Source organism: Podarcis liolepis, assembly GCF_965112155.1.
Source record: "Podarcis liolepis genome assembly, chromosome: 7".
In the NCBI taxonomy this organism is placed as follows: Eukaryota; Metazoa; Chordata; class Lepidosauria; order Squamata; family Lacertidae; genus Podarcis; species Podarcis liolepis.
Genome location: NC_139561.1, coordinates 67,086,070 through 67,100,267, shown reverse-complemented (window position 1 = coordinate 67,100,267; position 14,198 = coordinate 67,086,070). Strand labels below are relative to the sequence as shown.

General features: G+C 42.4%; 1 protein-coding gene across 1 annotated transcript; it reads left to right on the top strand.

Moving 5' to 3' along the window:
• Positions 1–670: 670 nt before the first annotated feature.
• On the top strand, positions 671–13,825 carry NUDC (nuclear distribution C, dynein complex regulator). Its single transcript, XM_083511331.1, has 9 exons — positions 671–1,049; positions 3,562–3,639; positions 6,257–6,460; positions 6,903–6,989; positions 7,366–7,479; positions 7,833–8,027; positions 8,581–8,664; positions 9,310–9,428; positions 12,390–13,825. Exons 1-9 carry the CDS (start codon positions 954–956, stop codon positions 12,439–12,441), a joined length of 1,029 nt encoding a protein of 342 aa, XP_083367457.1. The 5' UTR covers positions 671–953; the 3' UTR covers positions 12,442–13,825.
• The last annotated feature ends 373 nt before the right edge of the window (positions 13,826–14,198 follow it).

The following is a 14,198-nucleotide window of genomic DNA, read 5'->3' as shown; positions in this document are numbered from 1 at the left end:
CACCACCACCTTCTTTTTGAAAAGGACACATTACTTAACTACCTCCCTGTTGCTTTTAAAGATACAATATTCAGGAATTCGAAAACTGAAGAGCTGGAGAACATCAGACTCAAAGCACGTTTAACGTTTGTTGTGCGAGGCAGTGAGCAGCCCTGGATTGAAATGTGCAGTGAAACTTGACACTGCACATTTGACGACCTTGGGCCAGGGCCAGTTAAATCTCCACTTACAATACCTCGCAGGGTTGTTGTGATGACACTCTGGGTTTATTGGAGGAACGTCAAGATGCAACTTTAATAAACAGATAAAACGCATGCAAGCAAGGCTTAGCCGTTCTCAGCCTGTGAGTCCCCAGATGTTGTTGGACTACAACTCCCATCATCCCTGAGCTCTGGCCTTGCTAGCTAGGGGTGATGGGAGTTGTAGTTCAACAACATCTGGGGACCCACAGATTACAGCGCAACGCCACACGCCTGCTCAGGAGTAAACCCCATTTAGTTCAATGGCGTGAACTCCCAAGGTAAACGAGCACAGAGGTCCCGCCTTAAATCGTTATTTCAAGCCATAAATAAACACCAAGCCCCGGTGCGACCAACGTGGGAGCTTTAGACTCCGCGCGCGCCCGGAATGAACGAGAGCTTTCTAGAGCTTCCCGTCGTCCTTCGCGCGCATCGGAAAACGGTAACCACGGAAACGGACGCCAAACGGAGCCCAACACCGCCACCAACGGTTCGTCCCCTGACCTTCCCTTTTATCTCTGATTGGACGAAACGCTTGCCAGTTAACGCAGAGAAGCCGGCGGTTGGCCAGAAGCCTGCCGAGGAACGGGTTCGGCGAGTGCGCGCTGTTTCCGCTTCCGGGGGCGCCACTGACGGAGCGTGCTGGTAACAGAGGAGCAAGGCCGGAGCGTCTGTGGTCGAAGCTGAAATAAGAGCCAAGCGGCTAAGCGGGCGATGGGGGCCAGCGGGGAGGATGGGACGGATAGCGAGGAGCGCTTCGACGGCATGTTGCTCGCGATGGCCCAGCAGCACCAAGGCGGCGTCCGGGAGGTAAGATGGAGGGCAGGAAGGGAGGCCCTTCATCCCGAGTTCTCCTCCCGCTCCGCCGTTTAACGGTCTCCCTTCCTGGAGTCTCTCTTTCGCGAACCCCTTCGCTGGCCCAGCCGCCTTTCCCCCTCATGATTTCCCTTCTCTCCGAGTACCGTTTGCTGGTGAAGAGCAGCAGGCGACAGCTGCTGCCCGCATGTTAAAAACACCTGCCATGAAATGCAACTGATGGCCACCAAATTGGATGACTTCACCTTCCTCTTTCCCTCCCCTGCATCTCCCCACACCTCCTCCAAATATGCTCCAGAGAAGTGGGGAATCTCTGGAGCAATTCTTTTGGACATGTGCGGTGAGGGCTGCAGGGTTGCTCCAGGAGAGGGAGGCAACATCTCGTCGATTCCCCCCCCCCCATTATTTTAACCCACTGTGTTCTGACACTGTTTTATTATTTCTTCTAGGTCAGATTTATGGTTCATCTAACTTGTAGCCTGTCTTTAGGAGATGCATTGATAGCCAGCATAGTACTCACTTTGTTGCTCGACATAATGGAAATGTGTGAATGCCTTCCATTAGATCTTGGGAGAGTTCCATAAGCACCATGAAAAAGTTTGAAATGGTACCTTCAAAATACAGGCGCACACACACACACCTCTTAGTGCATTCTACCCATCTGCAACTGCATATAGGCACAGTGCCAGGAAATAAATAAATAACTTTAATCCTACCAGGAAATGGCAGGAGAGAGCTGGAGAGGCCTCGTGGCTTGTGAGAAGACCCTCCCTGGAGCCCGAAGAGGATGTCACTGAAAGCTGAGGATGCCCTGCAGAGACTGGAGGCACAACTGGGCTTTGTTTAGGCTGTTCAGCCTCCCAGCCTGACAGTTGCTTTTCTGCACAGCCTCCATCTGCCCCCAGAGCTTCAACTTTAGATATTTTGGTCTGGATTGGAGAGCAGGGGGAAATAGGCATTTAGAGGGTGTTCCCCACTTTACATGATTTCACTTATATGTGTGGAGGTCCGGAAAGTATTCTCTGCATAAGTGTGGGAATGCCTGTATGTGCTTCTGTGCAATGTAGAAAGCACCTGTTTAGACAACACAGTAGGCTTTTTGCATAAGACCACCCTTCAGTATTATGTGATGCTGATTTATGACATAGGAAACTCCTGTGTTTTAATGAAAGATAACAGCATAGACCCTAAAAATCCATTTCGTGACAAGAATCCAACTTCTGTTGCCATTCAAGGATACATAAAATGTTGATCTAAGTGTGCCATAGACAGCAAAAGGTGTTAAGATCACATGTACGGACATCATTGTAATACACTTAAGTTTCATAAAGCAAAAGTTTCCAGTTTCATTTATATTGACCTCTATAGAAAACAGTTTCCCGTTATAATATTAAAACGCATGGTCACCTAATAAAGTTGGCTAATAACAGGTGTGGGACTGGTCAAAAGAACTGTTTTCCAAAATAAATTTATAGGATGATGGTCACAAGCTTAGATAGCTTTAAGGAGGATTTGGCAAATTCATGGAGCAAAAGCCTGTTACTATTAGCCATGATAGGTAAATGGAAGCTCCATATTTTGTATGGGTGGGGAACCCATGATCCGTCAACTATTGCAGTGCCAACTTCCATCAACTCCAGCAGCCAGAAATGGTGGCAATTTTAGTTCTGTAACATCTAGAGGGATACTGGCCCCACACCTCTGCTCTATAGAGCCAGTATCGGAATACTTTATGCTGGAGAGAAAGCCTTTTTCACATTCTGCTTGTAAGCACCTAAGTGACATCTGCCTTGCTGCTGGTTCCTAGGTTACATGGACCTTAGCCTATTGAAGTCCTTAGAAACTGTGACCATAGCTAGCTTCTAGATAATTATTGATTTTTGAGCCAAACAGTAGTTTTCCATCTTCTGGGTTGTTGGGCTTGATAATAAAGCAAATCACACTGCGGGTTGATGGGGATTGGTATCTAACAACAGTTGGAGGGCAATGGGTTTCCTGCTGTTATGAAATATGGAGCTTCCATTTAGCTATCATTATGGTAAATAGTGCTTTGCTCCATGAATTTGCCAAATCCTTTTTAAAAGCTGACTAAGTTTGTGGCCATCACATCATCTTGCAGTGGCAGTCAATCTTATATATATATATATTGTGGAAAAAATATGAATTAAAAACAAAATTATTTGTCCAACTAGCCAACTTCTTCCTTGCCATATTTTGTTTTTGCACATCCTCTTTGAGAGCTTCAGTTCCCATTATGTATAACCTAACAAGAACAGAAAGGTATGTAAGAAGGCATTTAGCATTTTGACATCATGAAAGCAAAGTTTGATAGTGAAATATTATTAGCAGCCATTAATATCATATATTGCATTGCTACTGAAACAATATTGGGAGCTCTTTTACAAATCAGATCACTTGTAAGAGACATTGAATTTTTAAAGAGCATATTCCTCATTGTGGAGTTTGGAACAAGTTCTTGAAAACATATTGTATCCTTTCCTTACAGCTTGTGAACACCTTTTTTAGCTTCTTGAGGCGCAAGACTGATTTCTTTGTAGGAGGAGAAGAGGGTGCTGCTGAGAAGGTATTCTGTTTATCAGTTGTTGTTAAATTTATAATAATAATATAATAATTTATTACTTATACCCCGCCCATCTGGCTGGGTTTCCCACCAGCCCTTCACCAGCAGGTCCCAGGAATGGTTGCAGCAATTTAAAATTCAGAATTAAAAACAGCCACAGCAGAGCAGTCACAGGTATAATGTGGGTCCCAATAAACACACGTCTCAGTTGTGAAAGGCCAGGAGCATATACACATCTGCAGATGACACTACTAACAACCTTTTTGGAGAGTGGAGAGGTTGTTTGGTTGTGATGGTTTTTTGTTTTTTTTTTTTTTTTTTTTTTTTTTTGGCTGCTGTTTGAACAAAGGCTAGCTTCAAAAGCAAGCATGCTGAGACGTACTGAGTTAACTCCAACAGACACCAATGGATCAATAATTCCAGCTTGCTCTGTTTGTTCACTCCTAGAAAAGCACTAAAGTCCACTTCTGCAGTGGTAGCTTTCCCCCTGCCCCCAACAGAAAAGTTTGCTTAACAATGTGAGAAATGCTGCTGGTGATCTTAGATGCTATGTGATTATTTAGTTCCTTTGCTAATTTTAGGAGGGGAAGCATATGACATAGCCTACCTTTAGAATTTGACAACTCTTACTTAATCTTCTAGTGAATGTAAGAACTTCAGAGAAATCTGTATATCCCCCCCCCCAAAAAAAACAAGGAATTAGATTAAATAAAATCAATCTACATAGAAATGTGGAGGATTTTTTTAAACTACTGAGGTCTTAAATGAGGCCTTGTATAAGAAGTGAGATATTGCATCCCTCTATGCATCATTAACGCTACAGGTTGCCCTTCCATTCTCTGAGACATTTTCCATGTCAGGCTATTCTTTTTGTCCTTAGAAGTTCAATCCAAGCCTGTTTCTCGAGTCAATATAAGAAGTGGAAGTGGGATTATTGCAACAAGGTTTTCTTTTGTGTTGCATATGTTGGGAGGGGAGGAATATTAATATTTAAAGTGGAGAAAAGTTGAGTGATTTAAGAGTTTGGATTTTTCTTTACCTGGCAGAATCCTGATGAATGCAAGAAGCCAGTGGACATTGTGGAACAATGGTGTTAGGGACATGGAAACAGGAATTCATGTTACAGAGGAATGCTTTTCTGCTTTTTAAAAAGTTGATAAAATGAGAGGGGGGAGGTCAGTAGAAACATACAATTCAGTTACAGCTACCAGAGTCTATGCTAACAAGTCAGATTCCATATTATGGATGGAACCAGAGATTTCTCAATTCATATCTAAGTTACACACTATCTAAAGATTGCTTCTATTTTTTAAAAATGTGAGACACAAGATTTTAATCTGTTTTTTTCAGTAGGCACAAGTCTTCAACATGTCACTGTCCAAAGGGCACGTTGGATCATGTGTTCCAATGTCAGTTCTTCTGTTCATGGCCTTTAGTTGCTGCAGCAGCTGTGAAGGTCACCCAGCAGCAGGAATTCTTAAAATTCAGTCTGTTATGCAGTCAGATGACTACATCACCTCTTGCAGCAAACATATTAGAGCCCTGACCTTCAGTCTCTCTTCTCTCCCCACACCCCTCTCTCTCTCTCTTCCCTGAATTGTGGGCAAAGGTATTCCTGTCATTCCAACTCTGGGCTCTTGGAAAAAGGGCTGATAAGTTACTGCAAGTAACTTTTTTTAATGAGCCCTGATGGAAGAAAAGCTCCCTAGTTGATAGGAATCTCAAGACCTCTACTTCAGGGACCGCCTCTCCCCATACAAATTGTCCCGGGCTCTGCATTCATCATCTGAGGCCCTTATTCACGTGCCTCCTTTTCTGTAGTGGCTCCCCGTTTGTAGAATGCTCTCCCCGGGGAGGCTCACCCGGCTCCTTCAGTACAGTGGTACCTTGGTTTACAAACGTAATCCGTTCCGGAAGTCCGTTCTTAAACCAAAGCATTCTTAAACCAAGGTGTGCTTTCCCATAGCAGCGGGGGACTCAATTTACACTCAACAGGAAGCGGAACATGTTCTGCTTCCAAGGCAAAGTTCACAAACCAAAACACCTACTTCTGGGTTTGCAGCATTCTTAATCCAAGTTGTTCATAAACTTAGCTGTTCTTAAACCAAGGTACCACTGTATATCTTTTTAGGCATCAGACGAAAACATTTCTCTTCAGTCAGGCCCTTGGCAGATTAATATTCTACAGCCTTCTAAGTGTGTTAGTGGGGAGGGGGCATTATTGTTTTGTTGTTTCTGTTTTAATTATTTTCTTGTATTTTATCTTGTATTTTATTCTGTGAACATCCCTGAGATCTTGTGATGAAGGGTGATCTAGAAATTTAATTAATTAATAGCCTTTCTATAGCTAATGGTGGTCACATCATATGTCCAGCCCCATAATATATTGGCTGATGATAGAACTTGAAAGTGATATGAAAGTGATATGAAAGTAATCCTGATCCCCTTTATCACCTGTATCAAATTGGAGGGGTGGGGGTGGAATTGATACTAAGCAGTCCCTTCCTTTGATAGAAGAGCCCACCTTAAGTTAGACCACAGAGAAAGATAAAGCCATTTTATCTACTGCAGGATGCTGCTTCTTAACTAGTTTTTCACAGGATTTATTTCGTCTCCTCAGTTAATCACAGAGACATTCAGTCGCCACAACAAGCTGGCTTTGAAAGCACAGAAAGAGAAGAAGGCCCGTCAAGAGGCAGAAAAGCGGGAGAAAGCAGAGCGTGCTGCAAAACTTGCCAAAGAAGAAAAACAGGAAGAAAGTGAGCCAAGGATTAAAGAACTGACTGAGGAGGAGGCAGAAAGGTTGCAACTGGAAATTGACCAGGTGTGAATCCCATTTGTTGTAACTGGATCTTCACTGTAATGGAAGAACAAGTATATTGCTTATGTCTGGCTTGATAGGTTATCAGTGGCTTTCCATTTGATTGAAGACTGCATTTAACCAACCATGAAAGCATCAACTCCTATAGAATTATTTTGATACTGTCTTAGAATATCTCTAATCAGTTCCTTCTCTTTGCTTATGTTGTAAGCCATAGCACTTCCCAGACCTTTATATATTCTGTATCTGGAAATTCCCCACAATGTTCCACAAGGCAAAATCATCACAACTACTTATAATGCTTTGAAGTAGCAAAAAGTAGCAAAAAGCCCTCTCCCCCCCCCCAGCCGCTTTGAACTAACAAAGGGGCAGGGTGCTACTTCTATTAACAGTAAATAACATTTCACAGATGTTTGTAGTTCTCAACTGTTATCTTCTAAAACAGAAAAAAGAGAAGAAAGAAAATGAGGCCCAAGGTATCCCTTCCAAACCTGCTGAGAATCCAGTAGAATCTCCCGAGTCCAGCAAACAGGTAATTTATTCTCAGAAGTTTTTGAAACTTGTGAACAGATATTGGTTCCCATCTTAAACCTACATTGGTTTAAGATGGTTTTTGGTTGTGGATGCTCACACAATATGCTTACCAGAATAGAATATTTATACACGTGAACCTCTGGAGAACCTCTGGATTGCTTTGTTTCAAAGAACCCACATAGGAGTTGTTGAGGCCTTAGAACTATTCAAAACTAAATTCATGAGCAAGATAATCTTTCAAGAAGGTTCATGCAGAACCTCTGAACCACCAATTATACAGAAGATACAACAGGCAGAAAAAAGACTACATGAATTTGGCTTGCTAAAAGTTGAACACTAAGAAGTATTTTTACTTTTTGCTGTGTTTTGTCTAGGATACAGATGAGGAGGAAGAAGATGAGAAGGACAAAGGCAAGCTTAAACCAAACTCTGGGAATGGGGCAGACCTTCCAAACTACAGGTGGACACAGACCCTCTCTGAACTGGATGTAAGTATAGTTTTTTTTAAAAAGAACATGAGATGTTTTAACTAGGTGATAAACTTAATGATAGTCATAAAAAGACAAGTATGTCCTGCATTGATTGTTAAGGGGGAAAAATACAGACGGGAGGTGAATAACATTGGGAGTTGTTGTTCCTGGATCTCAGTCTTGTTAATTAATGACTGTTTCAGACTATACTAGTTTGGGACACAGAATCAGTTCCAGAAAGAAAAAACTTGGAGACCTGATATAGCATCTGTGGCGGAATAGATTGCCGCAAGTAAGGGTTAACAAATTGTCTGTACCAGAGGTTTATAAGTGTGGATTCAATGCTCCCTCTCGCTCCCTCTCCTATCTAGCTGGCCGTCCCATTTAAAGTCAACTTCAGGCTGAAGGGTAAGGATATGTTGGTCGACATACAGAGACGGCACCTGAAGGTGGGACTAAAGGGCCACCCACCTGTGATTGATGAAGACTTATATAACGAGGTGAAGGTGGAGGAGAGTTCATGGCTGATCGAGGATGGGAAAATAGTCACTGTGCATTTGGAGAAGGTAACAGCAAAAGATTCAGGCCATTTTCATGCCTAATTTGGGTAGAGTTGTAAATTCTTGAATGTGCTGCTTGTTCCGTCCAGTTGAAGAGGAGCTTCAAAAACTGAACTGGCAATCGGAATACTACTTTTTATTTTGTCTGATCATCCAAATCAAATGGGCTACCATGCCACAGTGAGCCACAAGGCCAGGATGTTATCTGAAAATCTTTGGTCACCTCCCTTTCCATCCCACGTCCCCTCCCTCATCCCCTGCTTTTCAGACAAGGTACTCTTTTCCGTGGAATGCTCTCACCAGGGAGGTTCACCTGGCACCATCATTGTATATATTTAGGCACTAGGCAAAAACATTCCCCTATAACAAGACCTTTGGTCTTAAACTGTCTGCAGCCTTTTAGAAGTGGGTGATATTTTTAAAATCTGTTTCTGTTTCCTCTTGGCTTTACTGCCTTTTTGGTTGTAAATTACTTTGGGTTGCCCTAGCCTAGACTAACAACTTTAATGAATACCGCTGGTTGTAAAAACATTTCATTCTGCAATCTTGTTTCTTTTAGATCAACAAGATGGAATGGTGGAACAAGTTAGTCCAAACAGACCCAGAGATTAACACCAAGAAAATTAACCCAGAGAACTCAAAAGTGAGTGCTTTTCCTGCTCAGTTGTGGTCATGCCCTGCTTGTGGGCTTTCGACAGGCATCATTTCATGCTCTTAATTTTTTATTTAAAAGGATGAGTGACAGCTTGTTGTTTCATGGAACAAGCACATATACTATTCATCTGGAGAGTTCATCATTTTATAGTGTTCACTGGGTCAGAACAGAGGAAGCTGTCTTCTGTCAGATCAGACCATTGGTTTATCTAGCTCAGTATTCTAGCCCTTCCTAGAAATGCCATGGATTGAACTTTTGCATAGAAAGCAGATGCTCTACCACTGTCCTTTCCCGATGTATTTCCCACAATGAATACTTTTCCTTGGTTTAAAAATTGTCAAGACTTTTGTGCCATCTTCAGTGGGTGAACTCATAGAACACAAAGTCATTACACACAATCCTGTGGTGCTCAGAGGTTGGTGTGCTTCCGTAAAGAGGCACAGGTTTCTTCTTTTATATGCTGCTGCCAGCAATGGTTCTGGCTGCTCAGCCCGTGACTCAGAGATCCTTGGTATGCATGCTGCCAGGAAGGCAGCAGCTTGAAAGTGCTGAAAAGGAAAGGGCTGGGGCGTGAATCTCAATGATTCCCAGCACCATGGTGAAACCACATTGCTTTGTTCCCATTGCAACCAGTTATCAGATCTGGACAGTGAAACCCGCAGCATGGTGGAGAAAATGATGTATGACCAGCGGCAGAAATCAATGGGGCTCCCCACATCTGATGAGCAGAAGAAGCAAGACATCCTGAAAAAGTGAGTAAGACCAGTTTGTGTGTCTCATGGGGAATATGAGGGGGAAGTATGAAGGGTCGCTCTCTGAGCACAGATATCTGCATTTGTGCATTGCTGTACCACCAAATTACCTGTACCCTTGATAGTTTAAAATTCAAAATCAGTAAAATATCCGTATAGTCAACAGCACCACAAACCAACCCACATCTTGGTGGCCAATGAATGTAAGAAGTCCTTGTTGGTGAGAAATGGCTCACCTGTAGCTCTAGTTCAGCTCTAGGTCCAGGGGGTAGGGCACTGTCCAGGAACTAATGACCTGGCAGTACCATCTCGGCTTTTATCAATTACGTGGTGTGTAACTATAATTTCCTCAGAGCCAGATTGCCTAACCTCTTTCACCCCAGCAATAGATGGATCGCTAGACATTCATTTATAGCTTTATTGCCCTGTTTGGCAGAGGTTGCCTATATGCTTCTGTGAGTAATTATCCTGTTAAGGCCATGCAGGGTGATGCTTCCTGCTCTCTGGGTTGGAAAGAGGGTAACTACAGGGCACACAGCTACCTACCTGGCAGTACCATCTCTGCTTGGCACAATTACGTGCTGTGTGACTGTAATCGCCATGTGCTTCAAAGCCAGAACAAGAGGCTGATCACAATAGCAGCATCCCTAGCTTCAGAATGGTTCCACTGAAATTAATGGGTATGACCAGCTGAGAACTATAAATTTCAGTGGGTCTGCTCTGAGTAGAACTGAGGTGCTATGCACTGTCTTAATATTGGCAAGCATCAAATGCAGCGGCATCTACTTGTGTTACCTGTAGAGCTTCGTTCAATGCTTCAGAAGAAGTCTTTAGTGTTGCTGATGAGCTGAGAATTTGTACTTTCCTCAAATATATGTCCAAGTCAAAAACAGGGCCTTGTTCAAGATTTCCACCATGAATCCTATTTTCCCTTCACTGCTGCTAATGGCTGTAATGGTAAGGAGGCTGGTTTAAATAATAGTTTAGCTGCTTCACATTGACTTTGGGCCAAACAACCCTCAAATACACTAGTAGACCATGTGCAGTTATTCACTTAGTAAATGTGTCCTCTTTCTTATCCAAGATAGCACATTAGATGTACATTTAATAGTATAATAAGCAAACAGGTTCTGAGAGAATGGATTTGTAGCAGTCTTGTAAAAAATCCCACAAAAGTTACTAGCCTGCTGGTGGCTGGCAAATGAGAGATGGGCATCCTGTTACGTTTCTATGCTGGGCAATGATTTTTATACTCTGACAGCCTACCTGGTTGCTTTGCTGGATACTCAATCACCCATGCACGGTTTTTTGCTGCCTGTGGCTACTAGACAAATACAGACTGATAGTTTTAAGATTGCCAGTCCAAAATGATTTGCCAGGTGACAAATGTATGAAACCTGGTAACTTGGAAGCATACAATCTCTTTGCTATTGCTCACTAGCACAAACCACCCAGCTACCTGCCTGTTTTGCCAGACTCCGCATGTGTTCAGTGGAGTGACTTTAAGGCAATGCTTTGAACTTCATCCCATCAATTGGGCAATGTATAAAGATCTAACTTGCAGAATCATCGTTCATTTGTATCTTTCATGTGCTTGATGCACCTTAACCCGCTTTTCCCTTCAGTCCCCTTCCATATATTGTTTCACCACCACCACATTTTCTCTTCATTTGAATGTTAATGTGTTTATATTCTTTCTTTCATTTGTAACTGGAGAATTGCAAAAATATAATATAAAGAACAGATTTGTCACCAAAATAAACAAGGGCATGAGCTAAGTGCTGCATAAAAGATTGAATACTTCTGTGCAGTGTTCCTGGCATGGTTTTGGTGGTAAAGAGACCCAAGTCAGAGCAAATCTTCCAGAAAGATCTGAAGCCTGACTTTTAAACATGTTTTTCTCTAAGGTTCCCCTTCAGTCCATGGTGTTCTTATTGCACAAACAGAAATGATGTTTGCATAGACTTGAAAACTCATTTCTATAAGCCAGGTGCTACGTGTCTGAACTGAAGCTAATAGTTCCCAAGGGCATGTTAGATTAATTTGTCATTCCTCATTTACAACTGCAGTACGTCGTTATGGGGCAATATTACTGATACTGCTAATGGGAGACTTAAGGCAGCATCATAGGCTACAGTCAGTCAGAGTCATAATAATATCAGGGTCACCTGTGACGTTCCAAGACAGGGTGGAGGGTGGTCCTACAGTAGCTTAATGACCTTAATAACCACTATGACAGCTGCCTGCATTTAAGAGGCTGCTTTATTTTTCAGATAATGGCCCAGGGGCCAGTAGTGTGTTTTCCTTCACAAAACGGACCCTTTCACAAGTATATACCAGTTGCTGAGAATCACATGTGGGGAAAAGAATGTTGTGCTGCAGTCCTGCTTATGGGCTTCTTATTGGCATCTGGCTGGCCACTGTGAGAATGGAATGCTGGACTAGGTGGGCCTTTTCCCTGAGCCAGCTGGTTAGACTGCATAATGAAGTTGACATCATGTAGCTTTGAGGGCATCTTCCCTAACACTGCACATGTACTCAAACATGGCACGATATGCAACAACCAAAATTGGTAACATCAAAGTGTGGGATCTGTTTTCAGCTTGATGCAATTCCCCAAACCCCCAGTGGTAAAACATCAACCAATAAAACACAAGGCATGTGAACCATAATAAAAACAATGTAATTTTTTTAAAAAACAAAGCATCTGTCAACCAAAACTGTAACTCTTATAAACTGTCTTGAGTGTACAGTAGCATACAAGAGCTATAAATAAATGCTGAAAGCAGCAACACAATCCTGATTTTTAAAGTGAATTCCTCTTTACCTGGCAAGTGAAACTCAGAGTAGGTACATGGTCCTAGGGAGGGCAATACTGATTTTCATGTACTCATAACATTGCCTTGCTGATCCTTCTTTCCTAGCTTTTTCAACTAATGTGTACTTCTCTCATATTTACAGGTTCATGGAACAGCATCCAGAAATGGATTTCTCAAAAGCAAAATTCAACTGATATGGTTGGCCTTTTTCTTCTCCCCTCCCCTCCTCTAAACTCATTAGGATAAAATATAAATGAAAATAAATCAGCAGGACAGTATAGTCGTTTCACCCAGCCCTGGGACTGCTCACATCACCTCAGAGTGAACTTTCTGTGTAAAAAGAGCTGCACTGGTTAATCCATGTAGCACACTGCTTATGCTTCTGGATTTCCAACAGCAGTATCAATCAACTAAGGCCCATTTTACCTTTGTACAGGAAAGAATATTTCAGGGAGAGAAAGGAGTGATGGGAAAAGGGAGTACTTGATGGAATCAGATTGTCCCTTGGTTCTTGCTTAGTGTCTAGGAAGTATCATTTAAAATACAATAATTTAAGTAGCAAGAGAGATACTCAGCCTTCGTCATCCTCTACTCTCCCAGCTCCTGCTCTTGAAATCAGAGCTGAAAATCTTCCTGCAGCCTTCATTCTACAAACAAAGCAACCCCTGCAGACTTCTAATTCAGTGCAACAATACTGAGCATTTTCAGACATCGCAAGAAAAACTACTGACAAATTTGATCCACGGGTGTTTCATGCTTGTTGCACTTGCACCATTGTTCGCAAAGAATAGCTTGTGTTGGAGTGATAAGCACTTCACTCAAGAAAGTTCCCATTAGACGTTAAAATGAAAGCACGAGAAGCAGCTTCACAAAGCACCCATGTATCTGCTTGTCAGAGCTTTCTATAACCTCTGAAGTTACCGTAGTATTTCAAGTGTTACATTCAGAAGCTTGGAGGCAAAAGGGATAGATGGCTTTTGCATCTCTGTTTAGGCTTATGGGTGGCGTGTAGGAATATCAAACTGTTTAGGCCACATCAGAATCTGGTATATCAGTCCTACATGTTGTTCCACTTGGATCTGTCACTCAGCTGTTTCTGCCAGGCCCTGATGGACCCATTTCAAAGCTTCAATCGTGTATATTTGCCCCAGATATTAGAGGTTTTTGCTCTTCAGAATGACTTCCTTATCCTTCCTGTTACAATACTGCTGGTGATTTGGCCTTACATAACAATTTTTTAGGAATAGGAAGGGTCTGTTAAGTGATCAGTTACTTCAAAAAGGTTGACTTGCTCAACTCTTGTTGTAGCTAAAATGAATTGATCCATACAAACAATGCTGGTGTCTAAAACTAGCAGTAGGCAAGGTTTTTCTGCTGTCAACAGACACATGTTGGATGGCAGACAGATCTCTGGTTTGTTAGAGACCAGCTGTCCACCTCATTGAAGCGACTCCACATACATTCCCCTTTCGGTGTTGGACATGCCAAGCAAGAGCCTTCTGCATGTTCTTTTTTTGTGGTGGTTGCTTTAAAAACAGCTTGTATTCTGCATGTATAAATAAAAAGGTGATGTTTTCATGTGGTGTCATGTGACTATATTCCAGTTATCCATCTACCAGAATAACTTTTGAGCCACCAGAATGTAGCTAGCAGCTCTTACAGAGTTTATGAAGGTATGGAATATTGAAGAAAAAATGGTCCATACCTTCCTAAACTGTAATTAGAGTATTTATGAACCCTCATTCTTCCAGTGAAGGAAGAGCAGTGACTGGGAATAAAATATAGGCAAGGGCATAGAATATATGTCATTCAAGGCAGTGCCGGTTTCAGCTGATGGGAGTTATAGTTCTGAACACCTGGAGAGCACCAGGTTGACATAGACTGATGTACAGCATTGTAGCCTGTCATTTTAAATAAATTCCAGGCTGTCAGCCACCCCTCACATACTTTG